The 25,395-nt window shown below is 32.8% G+C and overlaps 2 protein-coding genes across 3 annotated transcripts in view; both read left to right on the top strand.

Annotated features, from left to right (window-relative positions):
* Positions 1-25,395, top strand: part of LOC133193447 (receptor-type tyrosine-protein phosphatase kappa-like) — a 343,287-nt gene that overhangs the window by 24,099 nt on the left and 293,793 nt on the right. The window lies entirely within an intron of this gene.
* On the top strand, positions 11,341-17,905 carry LOC133193448 (multiple epidermal growth factor-like domains protein 10). 2 transcript variants are annotated; one of them, XM_061329396.1, is made up of 5 exons: positions 11,341-11,500; positions 11,888-12,304; positions 15,669-15,797; positions 16,515-16,626; positions 17,127-17,905. In XM_061329396.1, the coding sequence occupies exons 1-5, from the start codon at positions 11,356-11,358 to the stop codon at positions 17,293-17,295; spliced, it is 972 nt and encodes a 323-aa protein (XP_061185380.1). In that variant the 5' UTR covers positions 11,341-11,355; the 3' UTR covers positions 17,296-17,905. The 2 variants fall into 2 exon arrangements, with proteins under 2 accessions (XP_061185380.1, XP_061185381.1); XM_061329397.1 differs by lacking the exon at positions 11,341-11,500 and adding an exon at positions 11,719-11,781 and having other exon boundaries at positions 12,013-12,304.

Below are 25,395 nucleotides of genomic sequence, written 5' to 3'. Positions count from 1 at the left end.
GTCGCGGCCGAGATTCGAACTCACGACCTTCCGATCACGGAGCGAGTGCTCTACCGACTGAGCTACCGTGAACAGTAAAAAGTGCATATAATATTGTTTTTGAAGACTTTTAAGTCAATGGTATTGGAGAAAAACAAGTATTAATTTTAAAGCACATCTGATTTGAAGTAAATACATTTAGTTGAATAAATATCAAGAAGACAAAATTGCAACAGTTATTTATTATGATTTTCTGAATTATTATAATATCGAGATACATGTATCATATCGTATTAAATGTATAAATTTACCCTATTCCAATGTCTGTGTATCGTCCCACACCGAATATGTTGTATGGAGCTTTACACTTACTGGGACATTGACTCTAAAGGGTTGAAGAATCTTGAGCTGAAAAGGTTTGTCATTCCTTTTTTTTCGTATTTTGTATTATGCTACTTTAGTATGTCCCACATATCTTAAAGCTTTTTAGTCTATCGGTTTCATTCTTTTTTTAAGATATTGATCAACAAATACTTTCATACAATATCTAAATGGAGTTTTTATTCTTAGTCCTTAGAGGCCTATCATTCTGTCCATTTTTCGAATTTTTATGCACAGATGAAAATATTTAAGTGGAAATTTTTCCTTTGAAAGAATTTGTCCTTTTTAAGATTATGAATCATGTAGAAAATTTAAAGCAAATATCTTTTATCACGCTGCATATTGCTAGGGAAAATTTAGTACTTTTCAAGACAACTTGACTTTAACAATAAAAAAAACTAAATTTGTAACAACAAAAAATCTATCATTCAAATGAAAATAATTCCTTCATTTAATTGATTAACTGGAAAGAGGAACCTAATCACAGTATTACACAGGACATCGTTAAACAAGAAACGTTTCACCTTTACATTTCTGGAGTACGGGAGAACCAGTCATACTAAAGTGTAATATATGAAATAAGATATTAGCACATTAAATACAATGTATTTTGCTCTTAACCATGTCATTCCAGAATCACACAATACATCACCATGCGCTGATTATGACCAGTTGTCCGTAGTAATACTGCCAGTGTTATCACCAAGCGACAACCTTAACAAAAAGTACTATAGTTAACTATAGCTTACTATAGATTACTATAGTTAACTATAGTATCAAAGTTTTTTCACTATAATAAATCAAAGTATTTTTACTATGGATTTCAGATTGTTAAATGTTTTGTTCTTCATTTCATATATGCACATTTTTTACATTAAGTTCCAAATTTTACATAGCTGTTAACGAATTTTAAAGAAGTTAAGCTTTGAAATCTCAAAAAAGTTCCAGAGTAAAGTTTCATATTAAATCAAAGTATCAAAGTGTTCACTATAGTAAACTATAGTTAATTATAATGTTTTTTGATAGGGTAATTAGGGCAATATTTAATACCAGGACCGCTGCAAAACATCATGGAAGAGATACTTTTTAAGAATTCATAAGGGTCAGATAAGGGTCAGATTGTTTGTTTGTTTATTGTTTAACGTCCATCTCGAGAAGTTTTCACTCATATGGAGTCGCCACCACTTGCCGGCTGAGAGCTAGAAATTTTGACGCATACTCGGCACCCAGGACCATTGAGAAGTGGGGGATCTTTTTCGTGCCAGCACCTACTGCGACACGAGACCTCGGTTTATACGGTCTCATCCGAAGGACCGATCTCCATGTCCCACAGTGGGATTTGAAGGATCAACTCCTTACTCCGCGACTCTGGAGCGAACGCTCTAACCACTGCGCTACGCGGGCGACATATAAGGATAAGACAAGCAGTTTTTTACAACTATTATTTAGATGGGAAATTCATCCATATTTCACTTCTGTGAAACGATATGAACTAAACTTATCGCTTTAACCAAAATACCTATTCAATGGTAAAAGAAATGGTCAATACAATTTGTATGGAAATAACTAACTATGGACCCTAATATTATTTTTGAAGACTCATATCACTGTAGTTATTAACTACACAGGTAGTTATTGACTATGAAGTGAGAGAACACGTCATAGTCATATTGAATTGTTATCTGAAGCCCTGAAATAAACTCTTGAATCACAAGAGAATACACCAATAGCGATTGACTGACCTGAAGATAATGATAGATGCTCTACATGGAAAATCAGGTCTTCTAACAATTAGGTTACTTTAGATTTAGAAAGTGCATTTAATTACAAGAAGACCAATACCATATTTATCATATTTCAATGAAAAAAAATGTGTTAAACACATCAATATAGATTGATTGATCTTATCCTGATGATTGATGGATGCTTTCTATGAAAATCCATGTTTTCCTACTATATCAGAAACTTCAAATCTTTAAATTAGTAGCATTAAAAATTCTGATTATTTCCAAATGTTTGTTTGTTTGTTGTTTAATGTCCCTCTCGAGAATTTTTCCTCATATGGAGTCGCCACCACTTGCCGGTGGAGAGCTGCAAATTTTGTCCTATACTCGGCACTTACGGCCATTGAGCAGTGAGAGATCTTTTTCGTGCCAGCACCTACTGCGATACGGGACCTCGGTATATACGGTCTCATCCGAAGGACCGGTCTCCACGTCCCACAGTGGGATTCGAACCCGCGACGTAAGGATCAACTCTTTACTCCGCGACTCTAGAGCAGACGCTCAAACCACTGCGCCACGTGGGCGACTCTTTCCAAATGTAAATACATGTTAAAAATTGAATTTAATATTAAGCGTTCTATTGAAGTCATGTAAGGTATCACTGAATTCCCTGTAATGTTGAAATGAAATATGGCTCATATATTCTTCATCTACATTGTACATGACTAAACCCAACTTTTATACATTTGTAAGCTGCTTGTAATCCAAAATTATATTCAAATTAAAAAAAATGTTTCTAAAAAGAAAAATGATAACTTTACTTCGGCAGAATGGAGTCTCTACCTTCAAGTTTGAGTCATCCGCCCCACACCTCTAGACGGCTTATACTTAATATATAAATATTAAATTGACTTTTCCAAACAAAATAAGTATGGGGCAAAAACTTTTTTTTTCATTCTGTAAGGTGCGGCACCAATACTTTTTTTTTAAAAAATCGATTATTATTTGACACATGTCCTACCCTGGTGATAAATATTGCCTGGTCCCTTAATGTTCTAGCAGAATGTATATATCGTTACTGACGCGCAGATAAAAAAAATAGGGGTGGATCAACCTTTTTCATACTTTGTCAATGTTTACAAAATTATCTTTTTTGTTGATATTTTAGATAAGATGTTGATGGAAACAAATGGCTGAAAAATCTATACAAATGATTTAAACGTTTTCCCCCTAAATAATCAGAGACTATGACGTAGCTAAACTGAGTCATGTGACCTTGTGTTCTTCATCACAAATACATTTTTCATATACTTTTAACATATTCTTTTTTATAGAAATTATATGTATCACAAAGGCATGTAGAGTTCGATTGAGCACAACATTTGAAGACTTGTCGGCAGATAAGATCATAGACGGGAATATTAATCAAGACTTCAGAAACTGTTCCCATACAGCACATAACCAACATTCTGCCTGTGTTGAATTGGACTTAGGGAAAGTTTATCAATTGAAAAATATTGTCATCTACTACAGAACTGAAGGTGAAACTTGGTATTTTCTTTTCTCCGGTATTCTGTTAATGAAAACATTCCAGGTTAAGCGAATTTCCAAATAAGCGATTATCATTATTTTTCTAAATAGAGGTTTGCTTTATTTATTTGGAGTATAAAACATTTGAAATCAATTTTGGAGGAATTTTATCGTTTATACGTGTTTCCCTTTCCCTTACATCTAAAAAAAAGGGGAAAACGATTAATTTGAATTATCATCAATCAACATTCAGTTTGCTATTCATCAGAATTCTAACATTAATCATTCTTCTTTTTACATTATATTTCATTCTACATTGTTTTTTATTTTGTATTCTGTGCGTTTTATTCTTGGTTTCTCCACGGATACGTTAAACCTGCCTATGATTTAGGGGCATGTTGAGTAGCTTTGTCTAACGAATGCCACTTTGTGAGTCTATAAAACTGACAAATATATTTGACATGCGGTTATATTAACTTTCGTACTTTTTATGAAATGTTTAATGCACACTATCAATACATTTAGGAATATTTTAGACAGAATTATTTTTCAAACACTTGAATGCAATCTGATCTACTTTCATAGTTAATTGTCATACCCTTATTCGTTCAGTTCAGAATAGTTTTGAATCTTAACAGCAAGGGTCGAAATAACTGTTCCTCGAAAGGCTTCTCTCTATTTAAACAACGTTTAACACGTAATTATATAGTGTGAATATGGGGCATCTAAGGCGGTACTAGTAGACATACCTGTATAATTCTTGATAAGCACGTATTGTGTAAGAATAAGAGAAGGCTAGACCCATAAATGTGTAACCGTTTTTATTAGACAAAAAACGAAACCCTTTATGCGTAATAGTGAGTAAAACTTCCCACAAAATATAGCTGAGTACAGGAGATGCTTATATCTTTTAAGAAGATAATTCTTTTAAAGCGCTCTGTAATTTGCTTACAAATCTTTAGTGACAAATTTCAATATATTCGTAGATTTAGAATAAACAATTAAAATAACAAAATAAAAGGGAGGAAAATATTTTTTATTCGATTTATAATAAAACATTCAATGGAGATTTAAAAAAAAGGTTTCAGCTTAAAATAATTCACAGGCATTTACTATACGCATACATGCGTTACATTAGCCCCACAGTTTTGTTTTTTTTTTTTTTTGTTTTAAATAATGTAACATAACCCCCGATTTCTGCGTGTGACACATCTCAGAAATTAAAAACAGAAACATCTCTGCTCTTAATGCATTTTGTAAATACAGCAATTAACATTTAAACATTTTCAACTTCTTCTCTGGTACCACTGAACCATTTTCAACCAGTTTTGGATTATAGTATCATTTGGTAAAGGGGAATAAAAATTGTGTAATTCATGACCATGCCACCCCCCCCCCCCCCCAACGCCTGAAGGGTGGATCTGAAAACCATCAAAGGTAATGCTATCTTTAAAAATCATCTTCTTTTCTTCAGGACATATGTAGTCAAATTATAAGCATGATTGTAACAAGCATTGAGACCTCTACTAAAATTATGAAATTTATGGCCCCAGAAAAGGGGTTCTGGTGCTAGGACTAGGCTTTGCTGAATATATAGTGAATACGCCCTCTTTATTTTAAAAATTCTTTTTCTCTGTTCTCTGGTATTAAGCAAACAATCTAAATGCATAGTCACAATGAAGAACTGTGCCTCTTTTGAAAATGTGAGAGAAAATTTCACCGCCTCTACTACAGGGGTTCAGGTGCCCGAGAGGGCTGGAATGATAATGTAGCGAATATGCATTAATTCGTTGAAAATCGGCTTCTCTATCCTGGGTATTAAGCAGATAAACTAAGTGCATAATTATAATAAGCAAGGGTGTCCATTCAAAACTTTAAATTTCTTAGCCCCTGGGTCAAGTGTTCTGGTGTTCTTTTGATTATATAGGGAAAATGCATTATTGATTATAAGATTTTCTCCTCTGCTCCTGGGTATCAAGCAAACAATCTAAATGCATAGTTACAATTAAGGAAGATGCCTTGTCCAACTTGTGAATATAATGGCCTGCGACAGGAGTTCTAAAGTTATAGCGGAGCTCTAATGATTACATAGTTAACATGCATTAATTCTATAAAACAGTCTCCTCTGTTCCTGGGTATTTAGCCGAAGAACTAAGTGGATGGTTATGATATGGAAGTATGCCTGTTCAAAATATGTAAAAGATGTGGCCCAAGTATCATGGATTTCGGGAATGAGGGTATTTATCAGATACTAAAAATAAATTAATGCTTTAAAAATCTTCTCCTCTGCTCCGTGGTAATAAGCAAACAAACTAAATGCATAGTTATAATGAGAAAGGATGTCTCTTCCAAATTTGTTAATTTCAAGGCCCCAGAGACAGGCCAAGGAGTTCTGGCGCTCAGACAGGGCTCTAATGACTATATAGCGAAAGGGTATTAATGCTTTGAAAATTTTCTCATCTGCTTTTGGGGAGTAAGCAAACAAACTACAATGTGTATGCAATAATTATATAAATATTTAAAAATAATTATAGACAAATGAGCCGCTTTTCTGCTCCAGGGTATCTATGAGACAAACAGAGTACATAATTGTAAAATGAAGCGATGAGAATTACTTCCTTTTGCTAAATTGTATAATCAAAAATTCCTTGTATATTGTTTAATTAACAGGTTATGTATCGACAGAAAATACATCAAAGAATAATATTTACCCAAAGTCATGGAGTCCATAGTCTAGTTGGTAAAAGAGTGCATGAAGTTGATCTATGTTTTATCAAGTGACCAAGTGAGAGAGGCAGTTTGTTGCAAATGGCCACCTAGTATAGCCAACTGGCTAGTTCTGGTAATAAGTTTTACATGTACCAAGTGGTAAGCAGCTAAGCTGTTTGTGTAGCCAAGAGGCATCACCTCGAGTAAATAAACAGACGTTAGGAATTTCTCTTTGTGTACTAAATTGTAGCAGTTGACAAGTTACAAAATCAATTCTGTATATATTGATTACCCTACACACTAGACAAGTGTCTATTGTAGTTGTATAGTTTGCTTTCATTGTCGTCCTTGTTAGTCTTAGAGAAACAAAGTACGATCTCAATGAGATGTCTAGGGTTTCGGACGTTTTTAGTACTTTTGTTACAGGTGCCCCAAAAACATGCTTCAAAAACATATCAGCAGAGCCTCAGATAGGCAGCTAGGTTCCAAGCTGCCGGCTTAAACTACCTATGCAGAGTTGAAAATCGTCTATGTGTATCTATTTTTCCTTCATTCAAGGACATCATTAAAATCTCAATGATCCACATGAACACCAGCTGGTGTGTCTGAAATATCAATCATCCAATGGAAATGTGGATAAGAAAAGAATAACCTGAAAAAAAAATATGGTTTTGATGTTGTAATGATAAATAATACATTTAAAGGTAGAATTATGCTTTTCAATGATCGTCTGTACATAACGCCCTATTGTTAATTTTCGTTATACACTAATCCATTTTCATCTATAGTTATTTTTTTCTCTTTCGGATAAAAATGAAGGGAAGAATATAACAACGTAGTTCTTTGTAGATAACTGGAAACCTTACCGGCTCAGGCAATACAGATTAGAAGTGTCAAATTCCACTGGTTCACAAGAATGGATCCAGTGTTTCAAAGACAACACACTCTTTCCAGCTGTGCCTTCAAGCATACAGAATATTTCATGCGAAAAAACAGCAAGATATATAAGCATATCAACAACGTACGATGCTCCTAAAGATGACCCAATCGCTGGTCCTATACTTGAATTATGTGAAATTCAAGTATACGGTAAGAAGAGAATCCTTCATTGGCTGACTTTCATCATGTATTTTCGTCCATATTTTAGTTTTGAATCATCGACTATCAGTCTTTTTTTTTTTTTTTTTACTGCTGGTGGACTGTTAGTCCCCGAGGGTCTCTACAGCCCAGTAACCTAGTACTTCGGTACTAGCTTAATAATACGGATATATATTTAAATCCTGTGGTAATATTTAGAAATTTATTTCAAAAATAAGGATTATCTCCCTCATGCATAGCTCTAATCCTTCGAGGTATTTGGCTCCATCTTTTGGCATCTTTTTCAGCTCTTTCAAATCTTTTTTTATTTAAATATTTTGGATTTCCAACGTTTTGGCTTGAGCATCACTGAAGAGACATAATTTGTCGAAATGCGCATCTAGTGCATCAAAATTGGTACCGTATATGATTTACATTTAAAAAATCAACTTCATCCAATTTTGGTTTAAATCGTCTATGATTAAAAAGAAACAACGACCCTGATTTTATTGTTGCTGTCTTACTTTTGTTGGAACGTTTTCCTAAAATGTTTTCTAAATCCATCAAAATATAAATTTATGCAATTTTAAAAACCTTTTCTCTGGTAATGGAAAAAAGAGAAAACTTTTTGCATGGTTATAATAACAAAAGAGTTCTAGCTATAGAATTTATCATGCCTGACACTAAAAGTAGATTTATAATTATTTTAGAGAAATCAATTAATTGACTTAGAATCTGCTTTTCCTTTCTTCTTTGATATTGCAAGAGATCTGTGAAGATTTTCACGCATAATTTAATGTGGAAGGAGATGAGAAGATAACAAAAATTATAAATAATCATAATAATCTAAAGGTATGCAATAGTTAGTCTTACCAGAGTTATGAATGAGCGAAATATCATAAATTCATTCAAAACCATATTATACTTCAAAATTTCTTGATGATTATCAATGATATTTGACCTAAAAATATAAGATTTGCATCCATTTTTTTAATTGTTAAAACTGAGATATTTCTATCTCTTTATAATTAATTTAGTAAACACTATGAAGAATACAGTAATTAAGCATTTACCAGAATATAAGTACATTTTCTCCGTAAAACATCGATGACAGATAACTCTTGCTGAAAAATGATCACAGATAAGAATTCTTTATTCTAGCTTAAATATAAATATGTTACATATTCAAGTATGACACTTATTATTATTTCCACTATCAATATATACCTTTTATGCTGAGATAAATACTATTATTGCTCCATGAATTCTCTTTATCAAATGATATTTATATCATTTTTTAATCATAAGAACAAAATAACACTTCATGTTTCATAGTCCTATTTTCCATTTGACAATTATCATGTTATTGTTAACGAAAATAGAAAAAAAATGGGCATATAGCACGAGTGCAAGGGAACCTACCATTGCCCCCAACTGGAAATTGAATACTCGTCCTGCAGAACATATCACCATTAATGCAGGAACAGCGTGCTAGACCGCTTGATCAACTAGGGAAGTTAAAAATAAATGCGTTTTTAATGGCATTGATATGTATACGCGGCGCTTCTCTACACTGACAACAGTTTGAAGAAATCCTTATATACTATCGGAAAAGGTGTACTGGAAGTTTTTTTTTTTTTTTTTTTTTTTTTTTTTTTTTTTTTTTTTTTTATAGATTCATACACAAAATATAAAAGTATCATGATGCATTATGTATATCATTATTTAATATAATTCATTGTCTGTCAACTCAAACATCTAATTATGGATTAGGTTCCTTAAAGTTGATATGAATAGCCGCAAATAAAGTAAGGTAATGCCAAAAAGTTTCAAAGTTTTGATAGCGTGTATTAATGTGTGACCGCCATTTGCACCGATGCAATTTAACACCCGCGATGCATTGAAATGCCTAGAGATAGTTCCGCGAAGCATCTAACGTACAGGAGGTGTTGGCGAAGACGTCGTTCCATTTCATCCTAAACATGTTCTATAGACGATAAATCTGTTGTCATCGCAGGCCAGTGTGGTTGTTGTAGATACTCATTAACAACACGCACGACCGTCCCTTGTCCTGCTGCAGATTGACGTTACGCTGGATTGTATGAATGAATGCAATGGCGTGCTGATGTACACTCTCGTCGGTTAAATTTCCCTCGAGTATCACTAAAGGGGCCTTCCATATGTTCCCAGACCATAACGCTCCCTTAACTGGATTGGGGAGGGAGGGAGGGGGGGGGGGGCTGAATATAACGCGAACACGAATGTAATCTTCTCCGAGATGGTAAGCCAATGATGGTAAACTGTCACTGCAAAAACGTACTTATTTTTTTTTTTTAAATAAATTGCTTACAACATTCAGAATAATATACTTCTTAAAATCTAGTTTAGGTGCTAAATCTATCAATCAAAGTAAACTAGTTTGTCATACTGAACATTAGTGAAATGGTATCATTGTTCGAAATGTACTTTGCGTTGCCTTGAGTCAAATATATATAGCATATGAAGATAATATTATAGTATTTTGTAAGGTTTCTTTTTATTCATGTGTTCCTATATACAATTACATAACTCATAAACATTTATATACATAACTTTTATATACATTTATAAAGATTGATTGATTGTATGTTGTTTTACGTCCCATTCGAGAATTTTTAACTCATATAGAGACGTCACCATATACCGGTGAAGGGCTTCAAATTTTGACGTTTACTCGGCACTCAGGGCCATTGAACAGTGAGGGATCTTTATCGTGCCAACGCCTGCCGTCACACGGGACCTCGGTTTTTAAGGTCTCATCCGAAGGACCCTCAACTTTCACTTCAAAGTACCGAGCGCATGGCGAAGGAACAGTTGCTACCCAATTTTTATCGACTTAGGTTTGTCGCGGCCGAGATTCGAACTCACGACCCCCCGATCACGAAGCTAGCGCTCTACCGACTGAGCTACAGTGAACGGTCATTTATAAAGAAAACACTGCAAAATTCACATCATATGATTTACTATGCTATGCTATACACTATAACTCACGTTATACACTATGCTTATGCTATACACTATAACGCACGTTAAGGGTTATCGTTCTTTAAATGTGTACAATGAACATTAAAATTTAGGAATTTAGTTCGTATTTCATATAGTTCAGAGGAGTATTATGAACAAAGCTTATGTTTATTTTTTTATGTAAAAGGCGAAGAAACGAATAGTAATCGATCTCAAAAAATCTCACAACAATAAAAAATATATGAAGAGGGCATAAAACACAGACCCTTGAAATTCCAGAGGTTGGATCAGGTGCAAAGAAAGAGTAAGCATCCCCTGTTGCCCGTACCACCCGCCCTTAGTCTTATGTATTGTTCAGGTATACGGAACTTTCCGTAGTCAATTCAATGTAAAGGCAATAGGCCTTATAATTGGTATGAAACAAGACAACCAAAATGCAACCTAACGATAGATTATATTTGCTTACAAAAATCATTTTAAGGACCATAGAATTAACGAAATTCCGCATTTATTCGAGGTTGTTGAAATCCCTGTAACATTAACTCAGTAATCTCTTATTTTTTTAATGATATTAAATAATCAAAACACTGAAAGGGGTTGATGATCTATGAATTCCGTGGAAGTACAGCGTAATAAAACACAAGTTTCTGTTTGAAAATGTAACATATTGACGTAAAACGCTATTCAATAAATTAATTCGGTTATATCAAGACCTTCATTTTCTATAACTCAAAGCTTTGTTCGCTAAAGTTTTGCTAATTCAAATCTCAATTACATACTATAATACAAGTCAGATGTGATGCATTTTCATTCAGCGGTCACATGCAGCCCTAATTGTGTAGACATGCAGTGCGATGAAAAGGAAAACTGCGTCCGTGGTTGTAATTCGGGATTCTGGGGAAATAAATGTCAGAACAACTGTTCATCGACCTGCTCACTGGAATTCTGCAATATGACAAGTGGATTATGCAATTCATGCACATCTGGTCCATTCTGCAACATGTTATGTAGTGAAAACTGTGCAAATGCCAACTGTAATCAATATGGTACTTGTATTGGAGGATGTAAACCGAACTGGAGAGGAAATGAATGCAATGGTAAGTTTGTTATTCTCTAATTATAGGATTATTTGCTTTTTTTAAACACAGAATGATATAAAGGGTAGGGTGTTGTCGGTAAATGAAACAAAGGCTATCAAAAAAGACATTTTCATATTTTGGAGTACAAATCAAAGTACATAAACAGCATTATGATAAACTCATTTATAATGAAATTTCAATACAAATTTGTGAATAAGTATGAATATGCATATTTAGGGCAAGATCACACCTTTGTTTGAACGCCTTTGGATTTTGAACGCAGTTAAGGAATGTCTAATGTAAGACATCCTACAATTATTAATGTTACTATAACATGACTCGACACTGCAGGTATTTAATTTAATTTCAATTGTGAAACAACATACGGATTTTTACTCTTTGTAGAATGTGATTCCAATCATTACGGGTCTAATTGCTCCAATAAGTGTAGTGTCAATTGTAAAAGAAAGATATGTGACAATGTCACCGGATCCTGCACTTTCGGCTGTAAGAGGGGTTTTTATTTGCAGAACTGTGAGAAGAAATGCAGTACATCATGCCTATCAGCCTGCAATATAACCTCAGGAGAATGTGAGGGTGAATGCCCAGTTGACAAATATGGAAGTCAATGTGATAAAACCTGCGACAAAAATTGTAAAAATGGATGCAGTAGAATCAGTGGTTTATGCAATTCAGGATGTATTGACGGAAAATTTGGAATTGATTGCCTCAAGAACTGTAGTTTTGGTTGCATTTCTGGTTGTCATCAAGCTAATGGAAAATGTATCTGTAAAACAGGATGGCAGGGTCAGAACTGTGATGGTAGGCCACTAAAAGATTGCAGTTAAAAATGACATTTTTTGGTACACAATCCTCCCTGAAGAGTCTAATAATAATTTTACGCTTGAAATCATTAATTATTAAATAAGCATAATAAATTATCAGAGTAAAGTAAGATTTGATCACATTTTGGAACCGGATATATAATTAAAGTTACAAAACTCACACTTCAGGAATGGGGTTGCTTTTCTCTTCCACGACAACGGTATTGTATTGTAGCATTGCTTAGATACTTATATATCACTAAGCATACACATTACTATAAGGGCTAGGATTCAGAGAAGCCCAAGTTCTATTGATAGTACTGTTACAGTAGATTTTTAAATATACACGAGGAATTTAATATAGTGTTATTTTGCGAAAAGCAAATTTACTCACTTTCATATTAAAAATACTAAAATACATGTAAGAACTTTTATGAAAAGTCCACTTGCGAATTCCTGTTCATGCGATTTGGCGGTTTGACGTCTACGAGTCATCTGGCGATATCAATTACTCTAAGACTCGTAATATTTGAAACATACAGACTCATATTTTTAGCATTATTTACGTAAATTTATGTAAATAACGAAATATGTAAAGAATTAAAAATCTGCTTTTGTATAAATCTAGGCTAAACATATATCAAATAATAGAACCCTAATTTATGATGATTTATATTTTCAGGTCACCTGAGTACCTCAGGTGACCTATACCTATCTGATTTTGTACATTGTCGTTCGTCCTGCTTTAACATTGGAATTTTTTTCAGTTTCTTCTCTGGAACCGCTGAACCGATTTCAACCAATTTTTGCATAAATCATTTATGGGCGGAGGGCAACATACATTGATGAATTTCATGGTCCAGGCCCTCTTTGCCTATGTTGAAGTAAAAACTCCCAAAAAAATGCACTCTTTATTCCTGGGCGTCAAACGGTTTAACTGTTGGCATTATTGTATTACATTGTAAGCAACGAGAGTTGGAGGGTTATTCATGGCCTCTGAATCAGGGGTTCTAGCTAGTGTTTAGGCGGGACTCAATCGATTATATGCATCTTTTAATTTATTTGGGTATTAAGGAAATGTACTCAGTGCATAGAAATAATGAGCAAAGATGCCTCTTCCAATTGTTTAATTAACCCTGGGTCAGGAAATCTGGTGCTAGGGTGAAATTTCTTTTGATAATATAGTCAAAATGCATTTCTTCCTTGAAATTTTCTTCCCTGCTCTTAGGTTTTATAAGCACACAAAATAAGTACATGGTTACGATATAGAGCACAACGAGTACTTTCATTGTTTTAATGGCTTGAGAGACTTGTAAATAACAGATAAAAAAAAATAAGACAAAAATACCTTATCTTTGTACATAATACATTCTTCAAAGACCTAGAGACTTTTGAAGGAGGGTGTGTGAAAGTTTTACTACATTTTATCTAGTAATATTGTATGATTTTGTCTGCATATTGATAGTGACAAATAGGAGTGTATAATTAGATCTTATTTTTGATTACATGTAATCTGAGTACTACTGTAACACTTGACTATTTTGTTAATCAATGATGGCTAGAGCGTTGACTCTAGAATCGCGGAGTAAGGAGTTGATCCTTACGCCGCGGGTTCGAATCCCACCGTTGGACGATGAGACCGGTCCTTCGGATAAGACCGTATAAACTGAGGCCCCGTGTTGCAGTAGGTGTTGGCACGAAAAAGATCCCTCACTGCTCAATGGCCCTAAGTGTCGAGTATAGGACAACATTTACAGCTCTCCACCGGCAAGTGGCGGTGTCTCCACATGAGTGAAAAAATTTTCGAGAGGGACGTTAAACAATAAACAAACAAACAAACAAACAAACATGATCATCTTATTTTCTTTGCTTTGTGACAACATCTCACCATCTCTCAAATATTTTGTTTTATTCCAATCTTTGGTGGATTCTTAAAAGTGTTGTGTTATACTCAGGTGACCGGTAAGGTCATTGGAACTCTTTTTCTTCACTTGACATTTCGTTGAATGGTTTTCAACTAGATAATTTTTTTAGTTCTATTTGAAATGTGAAAATAACGAACAGTAATCATGTTCCAAAGTCCATTTAAACAATTCAGATTGTGAGCAAAGCAAACACAGATCTCTGAAAAAAGGAGGGATCATGTGTAATGTAAGTAATGTAAGATTAAGTAACCCCTGGTTACTGGTTACACAAGCGGCATGCTCCTTATCATGCTCGGATAAAAGGAAAATCCGTGTACAATTCAATGTGAAAATGAATTAAATTTTCCATTATATATATATATATATATATATATATATATATATATATATATATATATATATATATATATATATATATATATATATATATACGAGGGGTGATCAAAAAGTTCGCGAACTATCTCTACATTTAAAAAAACTTAATTCAGATCAGAATGGAATTTGTAAAGGCTGTAAAGTTTAACGTATATTTCGGAAATTCCTCTGCAGTGGAATATGATAATTTGTACAAGGTTTATGAAGACAAAAGACTTACCAGAAGTTCAATCATTAATTGGATTAAATGTTTTAATGTAAGCAGGGAGATGGTTAAAAATGATGTTTGTTCTGTTGACCAGTGAAAGCAAGCCGGTAAAAAGATGTGTCGTTAGTTGAGCAATTTGGTTTGAAAGATCTCCACGTTAAAATAAGAAAAATGGTTGAATATCTTAGCAATAATGTAATTATTAAATCACTAAAATGTCTTTTACTTTAGACTTTAAACATATGAGATATGAAAAAAAGAAGGCGTCCATACTTCTTCCACATTGGATAATCGACGCTCCCGAGACAGAGGACTCGGGTTGTGAGGGTCACCATGCTAATTCTGGGAAGGGATATCCTTATCCACCCATCCTATTGCCGAGATTTGGCCATTTCTGACAGATGGTCTGTTCTTGTTATAAAAAATTACCTGCATGGTAAGAAATATAAGACTCGGAAACATCTCTTAGCCTCTAACGTAAGCATGTAACGTGACCGCCTGGATCACGTGATTCGCGCATGGACGGAACAATTGCAGATGTGCATTAAAATTAGAGAGGACTACTTTGAAAAATAATGAACACTGAAACCTCATTTTATTTCTTTTAAGGAAGTTATTCAATTAGTTCGCGAACTTTTTGATCACCCGTTTTATATATATATATATATATATATATATATATATATATATATATATATATATATATATATATATATATATATATATATATATATATATATATATATATATATATACATGTATATATATATATATATATATATATATATATATATATATATATATATATATATATATATTGAATAGTCAATTTACAAAATTTTTTATACATGTAGAATGCAACCAAAATCGTTACGGACCAGGATGTGATCAACATTGCAGTCCAATTTGTTTAAATGGAACCTGTTTTTCAAGCAATGGCTCGTGTAAAGAGGGTTGTAATATCAACTTTAATTATGGCAAAGGTATGAAAGGAAAAAATTGGCCTTTCTTTAAATGAAGTCTAACAATATATATTATTTGATTTCAATTTAAAAAAAAAAAGCCCTTAACCAATATATATTGACGTCTCATATGAGTGAAAAATTAATGCTAAAGACCTACAATTACAATCATTCTATCAATCTTTAGTAAATTTTACATATTCAAAGAAAAAAAAACCCAAACAAAACAAAATCAAAAGTTGAAACAAACAAACAAAAACATTTTGATTAAGATCATTCTCACATAAAATGCAGATTTTCTCAGAGTGTGAAAATGTATCGAAAAAAATATAATTGATTGCAAATTTATATCAAATTTTGTTTTCCTCATATGATATCATCAGCACATGCTTAATGTTGCACAATTGAGACCCTTTTGGATTTCTCTCTATTTTTGTTCCTTCAAAAGTCCTGTATTAAATTGAATGCAATGGAAAACGGACCCCCGGAAATGTCAGAGATGGGATTAAATTCCATGGCGGGGTTATAATGCTGTTCCGACGTCTTACAAACCATGAACCTTTTCTTGATAGTGTTAACGGAGCATTCGTAGAAAAAAAATGGAATGCTATTCTTTTCCCTTGTAGGGGAGCATTTTTGGTTGACAGAATAAACTAATATTAGTTCACTATTAATCAAACGAGTATAAATCCGATTTAAATTGTTGTCATGGATCTTTTATTTTTTTTTTTATTGAAGTAATCCAGCGATCGTCAGAAAACGAATCAAACGGCGAGGATTATTCAGCTCAGTATGTTGTGGTTCCGATTCTCTTTATAAGTATTTTTCTCAACATATTCCTTATTGTTCGGTAAGTTTTTTATATTGATTTCATTATTTAAAATCTTGCAACACGTTCCTCCTATCTTTTTTTTTTATTTCTATTTAATATACCTACTGTAAAAAATATAACAATTACACGTTTTATTATCTTCTGATTTCTAAGCTGTTTAAAAAAAAAAATACAAAAAAAAAGAAAAAGAAAAAGAAAAAAAAACATAAACAAAAAAATTGCTATAGCAGCAATTCCGGGGATGTTCAATTGGATTTTATAGGAAAATACCAGCCTTTGTCATATTGCACAAACGACTGGTTATGTGCCTCTTTTTTAGTGGGAACACTTACAGAAGTAGCAATAATTAAATCATCTAAAAAAAATGATAAATTATTCAGGAAAATGTTTTCTGACCTTAAAAATGATATCTGGTTTGAAACAATAGAGCGTTAGAAATAGAATTTTTGACAAATAATAAGATTTTTTCCCCTTTTTATGTCAAGCTGCCATCTTTTAATTGTATATTTACGTAACAGGAATATTAGACATATTCATTATGAAAGGAAGAATTCTGAGATAATAATAAGCCAACAGAGTTCCACATTTGACGAAAACACATCCACTTATAATAGACTTGAAGATATCCCAGATTATCAAGAACTTGGACAATTAAGGCAACCTTCCAAGTATGATGAACTCAAGTGAATGTAGTTGATCTACCTGTTATTAGTAATTACCTCTGAACTATGTTATTTGTCTTAGAAATTGCGCCTGTCATTTGGTAAACAGAAGAGCAACGATGAAATGCGTGTAAAATATTTCTCTTGACTTCCTGTTTAATTGAATTAGAACTTGCCAAGTCAGAACTGAATGTTGAACTTTCTTGAAATCAATGACAATCTGTTGGCCAGGTTTTGGTATTCAAAGGAGATAAATATACAAAAATACTTTTTCTAATATAATAAGTTTTTGCTTTCATTATCTATTTAATAATTTTATGTGCTGCTAAGATGACATTAGCTTTACATATATACAGAGATAGAGAGAGAGAAAGAGAGAGAGAGAGAGAGATCTTTTGCTATAATATATACAAGTGTAATGCACTATAATTGTTTTATATTTTCGTTCATCTGTCTTTAATCTATTCAATTAATATAGATGGACTTGCAGATCCAAGCAAATAAAACAAATAAATGCCCTTTACTCTATTTTTCAAATGTGTTCTACATCTATTCAAACTAGACTGTTCCAAGGAACGCATGTGTCGCATGCTTTGTAGCTTAATTAAAGATGTAAATAAATCTAAGAGTTGTCAGCTTTTTATTTACTATAAGCATGATTGACTGAAAGTTCATGCATTTGCCTGCAAGGAAAAAAAATGGCATCCATGGATAGTATGACTGCGATAGAATCTAACAATCAAAGAAAATATGGTTTCTTAACCCTCAAATGATTAATTAAATTATAAGGAATAACTATTTGTCATTTTGTTAAAATCCTCCAATAGAGATTTCAGTCTGTCAAAACTACAATTTTCAGTCTACACGATCCATTGTTGAATATTGATAAATATAAGTTTGTGTGGTACCTGAATATCATACAGTTTCAAAGTACTTTTTAATGAGCTAGACATGTTTCCAATGATCATTCAAAAGAGATTTAAAGTCTGCCTTTACTGAAATTCTCAGTCTACACGATCCATTTTGAAATACTGATCCCGATGTATTTTCATAGTATTAAAAAATATAAGTCTGTCTGGTAGTTGAATATCATATGGTTTCAAATTACACTACCATGAGCTCATAAACATGCATAAATGCAAATTATTTAAACCCTGCCTCTCAAAATTCAAAAGTCATAAGTAAAATGAAATTGCCCGAGATATATTTTGCAAAGTAGGTCAAAGGTCAAGTGGATTGTTATTGCTGGTATTTTTTCATCTTTTCTTATGACAAACGGTGCACATGCTAATTAGCATAGACTTACCAAAATATGCTGTATATCGGCACTTTAAGCTATTTTTAAAAATATGTTAAAGGTCAAGGTCAAAGGTCACGAGGTAGGTAAGCATTGTAATTTACAAAAGCCATAGTGCCAAGCAATATATGTGAAAAATATCAAATCCATACCTCTTAGAGTTCTAGAGATATGGGGTGTGACAGACAGAGAGACGGCCAGACAAACAGCTACACAGACGCCTGGTTAAGTGATCCTTTATAGCCGCTCTGCTCTGCAGGCGAACAAATATACTGTATTCTTAGAACAATTTTTGGTGATGACACAGATGGGCATAGCTTTGTTAATGTGTTGACGCGTCGGTTGACATAAGTTTTCCCTGGAGTGTCAATTTCAACTGTTACCCTAATTAAAAAAACATGCACTATTTATTTTATTATACTGAATGTCTTATTGATTAAGGATGTCTGAAAAAAAAATCGGAGATCGTCGTTGAGGTCACGTTTATAAAGCTTTCAAACTCCCTACTTCTGTTTAATCTCAATAAGGAAGGCCTATAGCAACTTTATCAAATTCAAACAAGAAAAAAAATAACTGCTAAAACTCGGGAGGGGTGAAAATTTATCTCTCAATTGCCGGAATTATTTTAATGCAATAACATGACACACTTTCCACACTACTGCAATAAAGTGTGTGTGTGTGTGTGTGTGTGTAGTAAGGGGACAGCATTATGATATACATAAGAATCTACAACAGAAAGTTTTCTTAATCAGCGCGACGGAAGGACAGGCGGAAGGACAGATGGAAGGAAGGACGGAAGACGGACATGACAAACTCTATCTGCCCCGACCATATTCATGGCAGGGTATAATAAAAAAAAAAAAACGAAACTACGAAATTGACCCTCGTACACTGATATTAATATTTAATAATAGATTATTTCTCAGCAACGTGATTAGGAATTAAATTGTAAGATTCGGAAGAAGGAAGTTAATACTGTTCTACATAGTGACGTTTTCAAAAGAGCCATACAGCTGACTGTACATTACTACTTTAATCTGATAACTGTCCCCAGTTTCCTCAAACACTTAAAACGAATTTCATATCACTTAAAATGCCTTGTATTCGATAAAGTTACTACTTTTAAACCACAAGAGTCATTCCTGTAAACATAAAAAAAGCTAAAAATAAGGAAGACTTTGTAAAATCTTGTTATATCATCAGATAAACGTTTTCCCGCTGGATTTAACTTGCTTTCACAAGGATCTGTTTCCTGTTTTTTAAAAATGATAATGATATCTTGGATGTTGAAAAATTATAGTCTACAGTTATAATAGAATGGTTCTTTACATATATTTGCATTGTATAACATTGTTGTGCTATTCACTAAAGATCATTTTAAAATCATGTTTATTACAATTGTATGGGTTAAAATCGAAAATATTAAAGTATCTAATGTAGGTTTTATAGCAACTTTAAAGCAACTTTATAAAAATCATAAAGATTAAACGGTATTTAAGGATTCTTTCTGTATTTAACAAGAACATACACTCTTGGTAAGGTGACTATGTTTTTTTTTTCTTTTTATCACATCCTATTCATGCTAACTATGGTTTCTTCATTAAGTAAGGAGTGACTTTTCTTATATATTTATGCACTTAATTTATGCATTGTTTTGAAGGCATTATAAATTTACGAAACCAGAACACAATTTAGTAAACGAAGTAGTCCTTAAAGTATATTTACAGACGACAGTAATATACAGATAGAAAAACTTCATTAAATATATAATCTTTGTTTTATTAATATTGTTCCAATGGTATATATTTATTGATTGATTGATTGATTAGGGTATTTATTTAGATTAATAGAACTATTTTACTTTGATAAAAAAAAATGGTTTGAAAAAAGTTGTGAGGGTTTTTTTTTCTGATTACTTCATTTTATTATTGTTATTTCCTTTTTATTTCCATGTCATCTTTCTCAATATTATTATTGTTAGTAAAATGTGTTGTGTCTTGATGGCTTTGTTTAAATATATTTTTTTTCCTTTATCGTTTCCTTCATCTATACTGTATTTTATTTTAAAAAATATCAAGTATTAATAGGCAAATGCCTTTCTTAACAAGCAATTAAATGTGCCACATTAATGTTATATACCATTTCTGTAAATATATAGACTAGGTCTTGTCTCTTTAAGTAACCTTGATCGTGTTGCTTTTCATCTTATATGACCTTTGAATTAAACTTGTCATTTAATATCATTTCTATTGTTTTTTCTCATATTTTGTTATCCTTTTCTTATTTCTTTATTATTTTATTATCTATTTTATCAGTTCCATATAACATATGTTTTACAGTTTTGTTTCATATTTGGATATTTTACTTGAAAAAGACTTTAATGGTAATCTGACAACTAAGCTTTATGATAAAAGTGATGACTTTAACTTTTGAATCGTCAACTTCCCTTTCTTATGCAGCAATATACCTTCATCACCTGCATACGGGGTTTATATTTCTCAGTTGATTCGATACCTAAGAGCATGCTATACATCTGAACAATTTCTAAAACGAGGTAAGTTATTGACAAACAAGTTGATGAAACAAGAATATCGGCAGTCTCGTTTAAAATCGTCATTTCGTAAGTTCTATTGTTGATACAATGACCTTGTCAGCAAATACAATTTATCATTAAGTCAAATGCTGACTGACGTTTTTCATACTAACTGTTAGGCCATTAATTACACATTGAATTGACGACGAATTTTTCCGTCATTTCCCGATCATGACAAGGAGCAAACGGCGGGTGTGACCGGTCGGCAGGATATGCTCACCTCTCCATGGCACCTGATCCCACCTCTGATGTTTTAGAGGTCCGTGTTTGCTCAGCTCTAAAATTGGTATTGTTTAATGGACTTTTGAGCTTGCATATTGTTCGTTATCGCCATATATTTTATTCCATGTCCTTATTTCCAATGCATATGCATGTAAGACGCATGTATGCAAATAGGTAGCGATTCCGTCAATTTACACACTTTGTAGGTGTATTTTAGATTATATTATTTTCTGTAAAAAATGCAAAAAAGGATAATGTTTGAAATATCAAGAAGCCAACTTCTGTTTGTAACTTCGCAGTATTGAATTATACTGAGGATTATTAAGTATGACTATGGATTATTTCGTCTACCTGATCAATACACAGGGGCCGGGATCGGTCAGCAGGGGAATGTTTACTCGTCCTAGGTACCTGATCCCACCTTTAGAACTTCCAGGGGTTCGGTTTCATGCCATGTACTCAAATTTGTATTGTTTGAAAGTTTCTGAGATCGATCAATATTCACTATATGAAACACGTCAGGCAAAATACGACCCATTGATAAGTTATATTTGATAACAAGACCATTATAGGAACTATTCCTTAACAAGAAAAATGACCTTTGGAGATCAATTGATTTTTTCACAGAAACAATCTTAATAACAGCAGTTGATGTATTTCAATGAACAGAATTATAGTAGAAGCATTTTTTCTTCTCACTTAAACTGTGAATTAAATCGTACACTCTTATAGAAGTATAATCACTAACAGAATGATTAACATACTGGAACTACGAATGCGGAAGATCTAGTCTTTCAGAGTAGGAGTCTTTTGTGAGTCATATAGATGACGCACATTAAAACTCTTATATCACCATAAAAACGTGACTCTGTATTATTCATACACTTTAATGGAATTGCTTGCAATTTTACAAATGAAAAACATAATTTATACTTTATATAAAAGATTACATTATCAAACAAACAGAGAGGGGAATCATCAAAAATTTCCATTGAAAAAAGTACACCTTGGTTCTTCGAATATTTTCAGATTTTTGTAATATTTGCATCTTTTTTCACATTAAAAGGCATAACACGATAAAATACGGTAAGCAGGCTAAATAAGAAGGAGAAATGGGAATGTGTCGGTCATCAATATTTCAGTTAATTCATTCTATTAAAGTTTGTTTCCATTACATATTAAGTATCCCCTGTCAACCTGTCACATCCTCAGTAAGCCCTAATATCCTAGCTCTGTTTGGATCAGGGAAACTAAGTAAGCCGTAGTCTTATTTGTGTAAAAGCGATGACTTAACAACTGGTGGGAAACATGCCAGTCATAATACGACCAAACAAACTCAACCTTGCTTAAGGTGATACATATATACATAGAAGATATGATGCAAAAAGGGAAATAGCCCAAAATTATTTAAAATTGAAAACTAGAAAACCTCATGAAATAACATAACATATAACGAAATGACTTTTCCAAAACATTTTCTGGTAATTTAGTACACCATTACTTCACTTGTTGTATAAAAAGTACGTAGTAATTATGTTACTCACTTGCACCGACACCCTTTTTACAGAACATTCAGAAAGGTTCGTGTGCGACAAGGGGATCAAACAAATCAAGTCACTTCACAATATTAAGTACTTGTACCAGTCGCGGTAGCCTAGTGGTATGGCGCTCACTTCATGATCGGGAGGTACCGGGTTCTATAATTGTTCCCGTACATGTAACATTAGACGTTACGAAAGGTAGTGACTGTTCCTCAGATACGCCCGGCTCTAGATGTGAAGGTCACTGGTCTTTCGAATGAGATTTTTAAAAAAAGGTCATTAGACATGGAAGGCGTTGGCACGGTAAAGAACGTCATTGCTCAATGGCCTTAAGGGACGAATGAATTTTAAATTTAAAACCCTTCACCCGTATATGGTGACATAAAAGTAAAAAAAAAATTCTCGCAAGGGACCTAAAACCTAAATAAAATAATCATCACAATATAAAGTCGTTCGAATCCTCTACTTAAAATGATTTCTGAGGAATAAATATGAAAACATAGTTTGCAATTATGTATTCATTATAAAGAATAGGGAAGAGATGGTCAAATCTTTTTAGTACTTTACTTATTCGGGACAATCAGTTGTACTAAGGATTAAAACTACATGCTGAGGACGGGAAGAATTTTTATTAAAACCTCCTCTGTGATGTGGCAGTCACGTGATTTTAGCAAATATACTTGCAGTTTTGAGATACATTTGTATACTTGTGAGAAGACCTTTCAGATTTTGATAACCTTAAAAGTTTTTAATCTAATAACATTGTTTTAGAAGTTTGATCTAGTTTTATCATAATACTTCTGAGAGTTGTTATCAAATCCATTAGTTATAGACTTAAAATATATTGAAAAACTAACATAGTACATGGCTGAAAACAAAAAGCGTACTCACCTAAAATCTTACAAGAAAGGAATTGTACTTTTTAATGAATGCTACATACAGTGGCTGCAACGTTATTGTTGAGAAACTAATCGTGTAGAATCGTTCGTGTAACGTGCGTGATCGTTCGTGTAACGTGCGAGATCGTGCGTGTATCAGACTCAATCGTTTGCGGTTTTAATCGTGCGTGATCGTGCGTTAAGAAACGTGCAAATTTCGTTTTGTTAGTTTTTATCGGAATGTTATTTGTTATGCAAGTATTTCGCTTGTCTGTTTTTTTTTTTTTTTTTTTTTTTTTCAATCCAAATAAAATAAATGAAGCGCGATTTACATAATTGAAAGCAGAACGACCTAATTATCGCTTGGATATAAGCAATAAAGTAAGTCGTACAATATTGTGTTCTCGTCAAATAGCGAGATTTTTTGTGATAAACCGTACTTAGATGTTTAAGGATTTTTTTCTCTGATGTTAATTATGTTTACTGCTAATTATGGTCAAGATATTTTTAAAATTAATAGATCAAAAATAGATATTTTTTTACAAATAAATAAATAAACAATTCTCAGTGCGTACATAAATGCGAATGTACACGACATGATTGTGGGGTTTCGTTTGTCAGTGTTTATCTCTGGAGCTTATTTTTAATTATTTTTTATAATTTCTGCAAATAAATGATTTGTAAAATAATTGTTGATTTTAAAGATTCACAAATGGAAACATAAATATAACTTATAATTTAATTCATTTTCGTGCCATTTTTTCAAACTTATTCCCTTTCTGCATATTATGAGATCCAATTCAATCAAAACTCACGGTCCACCTACATTTACAACTTCTGATAGAACAAAAAAAAAGTTTTCTTAAGTCGGAGAATTACGTAAATAATTATTTGTAATCTAAAATAATTAAGAAGTCTTACATGTATGTAGTTCCAGAAATATCCATTTCTATGTTGTTTTTTTTCATTTTTCAAAGTCGATGAAATAATATCAATGATTATGTGAAATCTAAAATAAGTATTAAGCCTTTAGTTATTTCGTTTTGAAAATATCCATTCCTAAAGAATTTGAACTATTTTGCTTGAAGAATCGTGCGTTTGCGTTAGCAATCGTGTAAGATCGTGTAACGTGTAGAATCGTGTGCGTGAAGGATCGTTCGTGTAACAGATTTTATCGTGCGTTAGTCGTGCGGAATCGTTCGTGTAACGTGATCATTCGTGTAAATTGTCAACAATAACGTTGCAGCCACTGTACATATGTGCAATATCCAGCCTCCCCCCCCCCCTCAGCAAAAATCTATCACTCTATCACTTTCCAACTACCAGGGACATATGTACAGGATGTAAGCTTCTTTCCAATGGTATCTAGAGAAGCCACTTTTTACACAAATTAAATTTTTATTTTCATGAAGTTAAACAACTAAGACATTATGTAAGCATATATTATTGTACATCTAAATAAATCATCCATATATCGAGATTCATTCAGGATATCTCGTCGTCTGATTGTTTATTCTGAAAAGAAACATAATATACATGTAAATAGAGAGATTTAAAGACCAGTATATTTAGATTTAAACCACTTGATTGTTAC

This window comes from Saccostrea echinata, unplaced genomic scaffold, assembly GCF_033153115.1.
Source record: "Saccostrea echinata isolate AGI-Se365-2 ecotype Australia unplaced genomic scaffold, CSIRO_AGI_Sech_v1 ptg000027l, whole genome shotgun sequence".
NCBI lineage: Eukaryota > Metazoa > Mollusca > Bivalvia > Ostreida > Ostreidae > Saccostrea > Saccostrea echinata.
The sequence above is the reverse complement of the archived record's forward strand: the minus strand, read 5'-3'. Positions and strand labels throughout refer to the sequence as shown.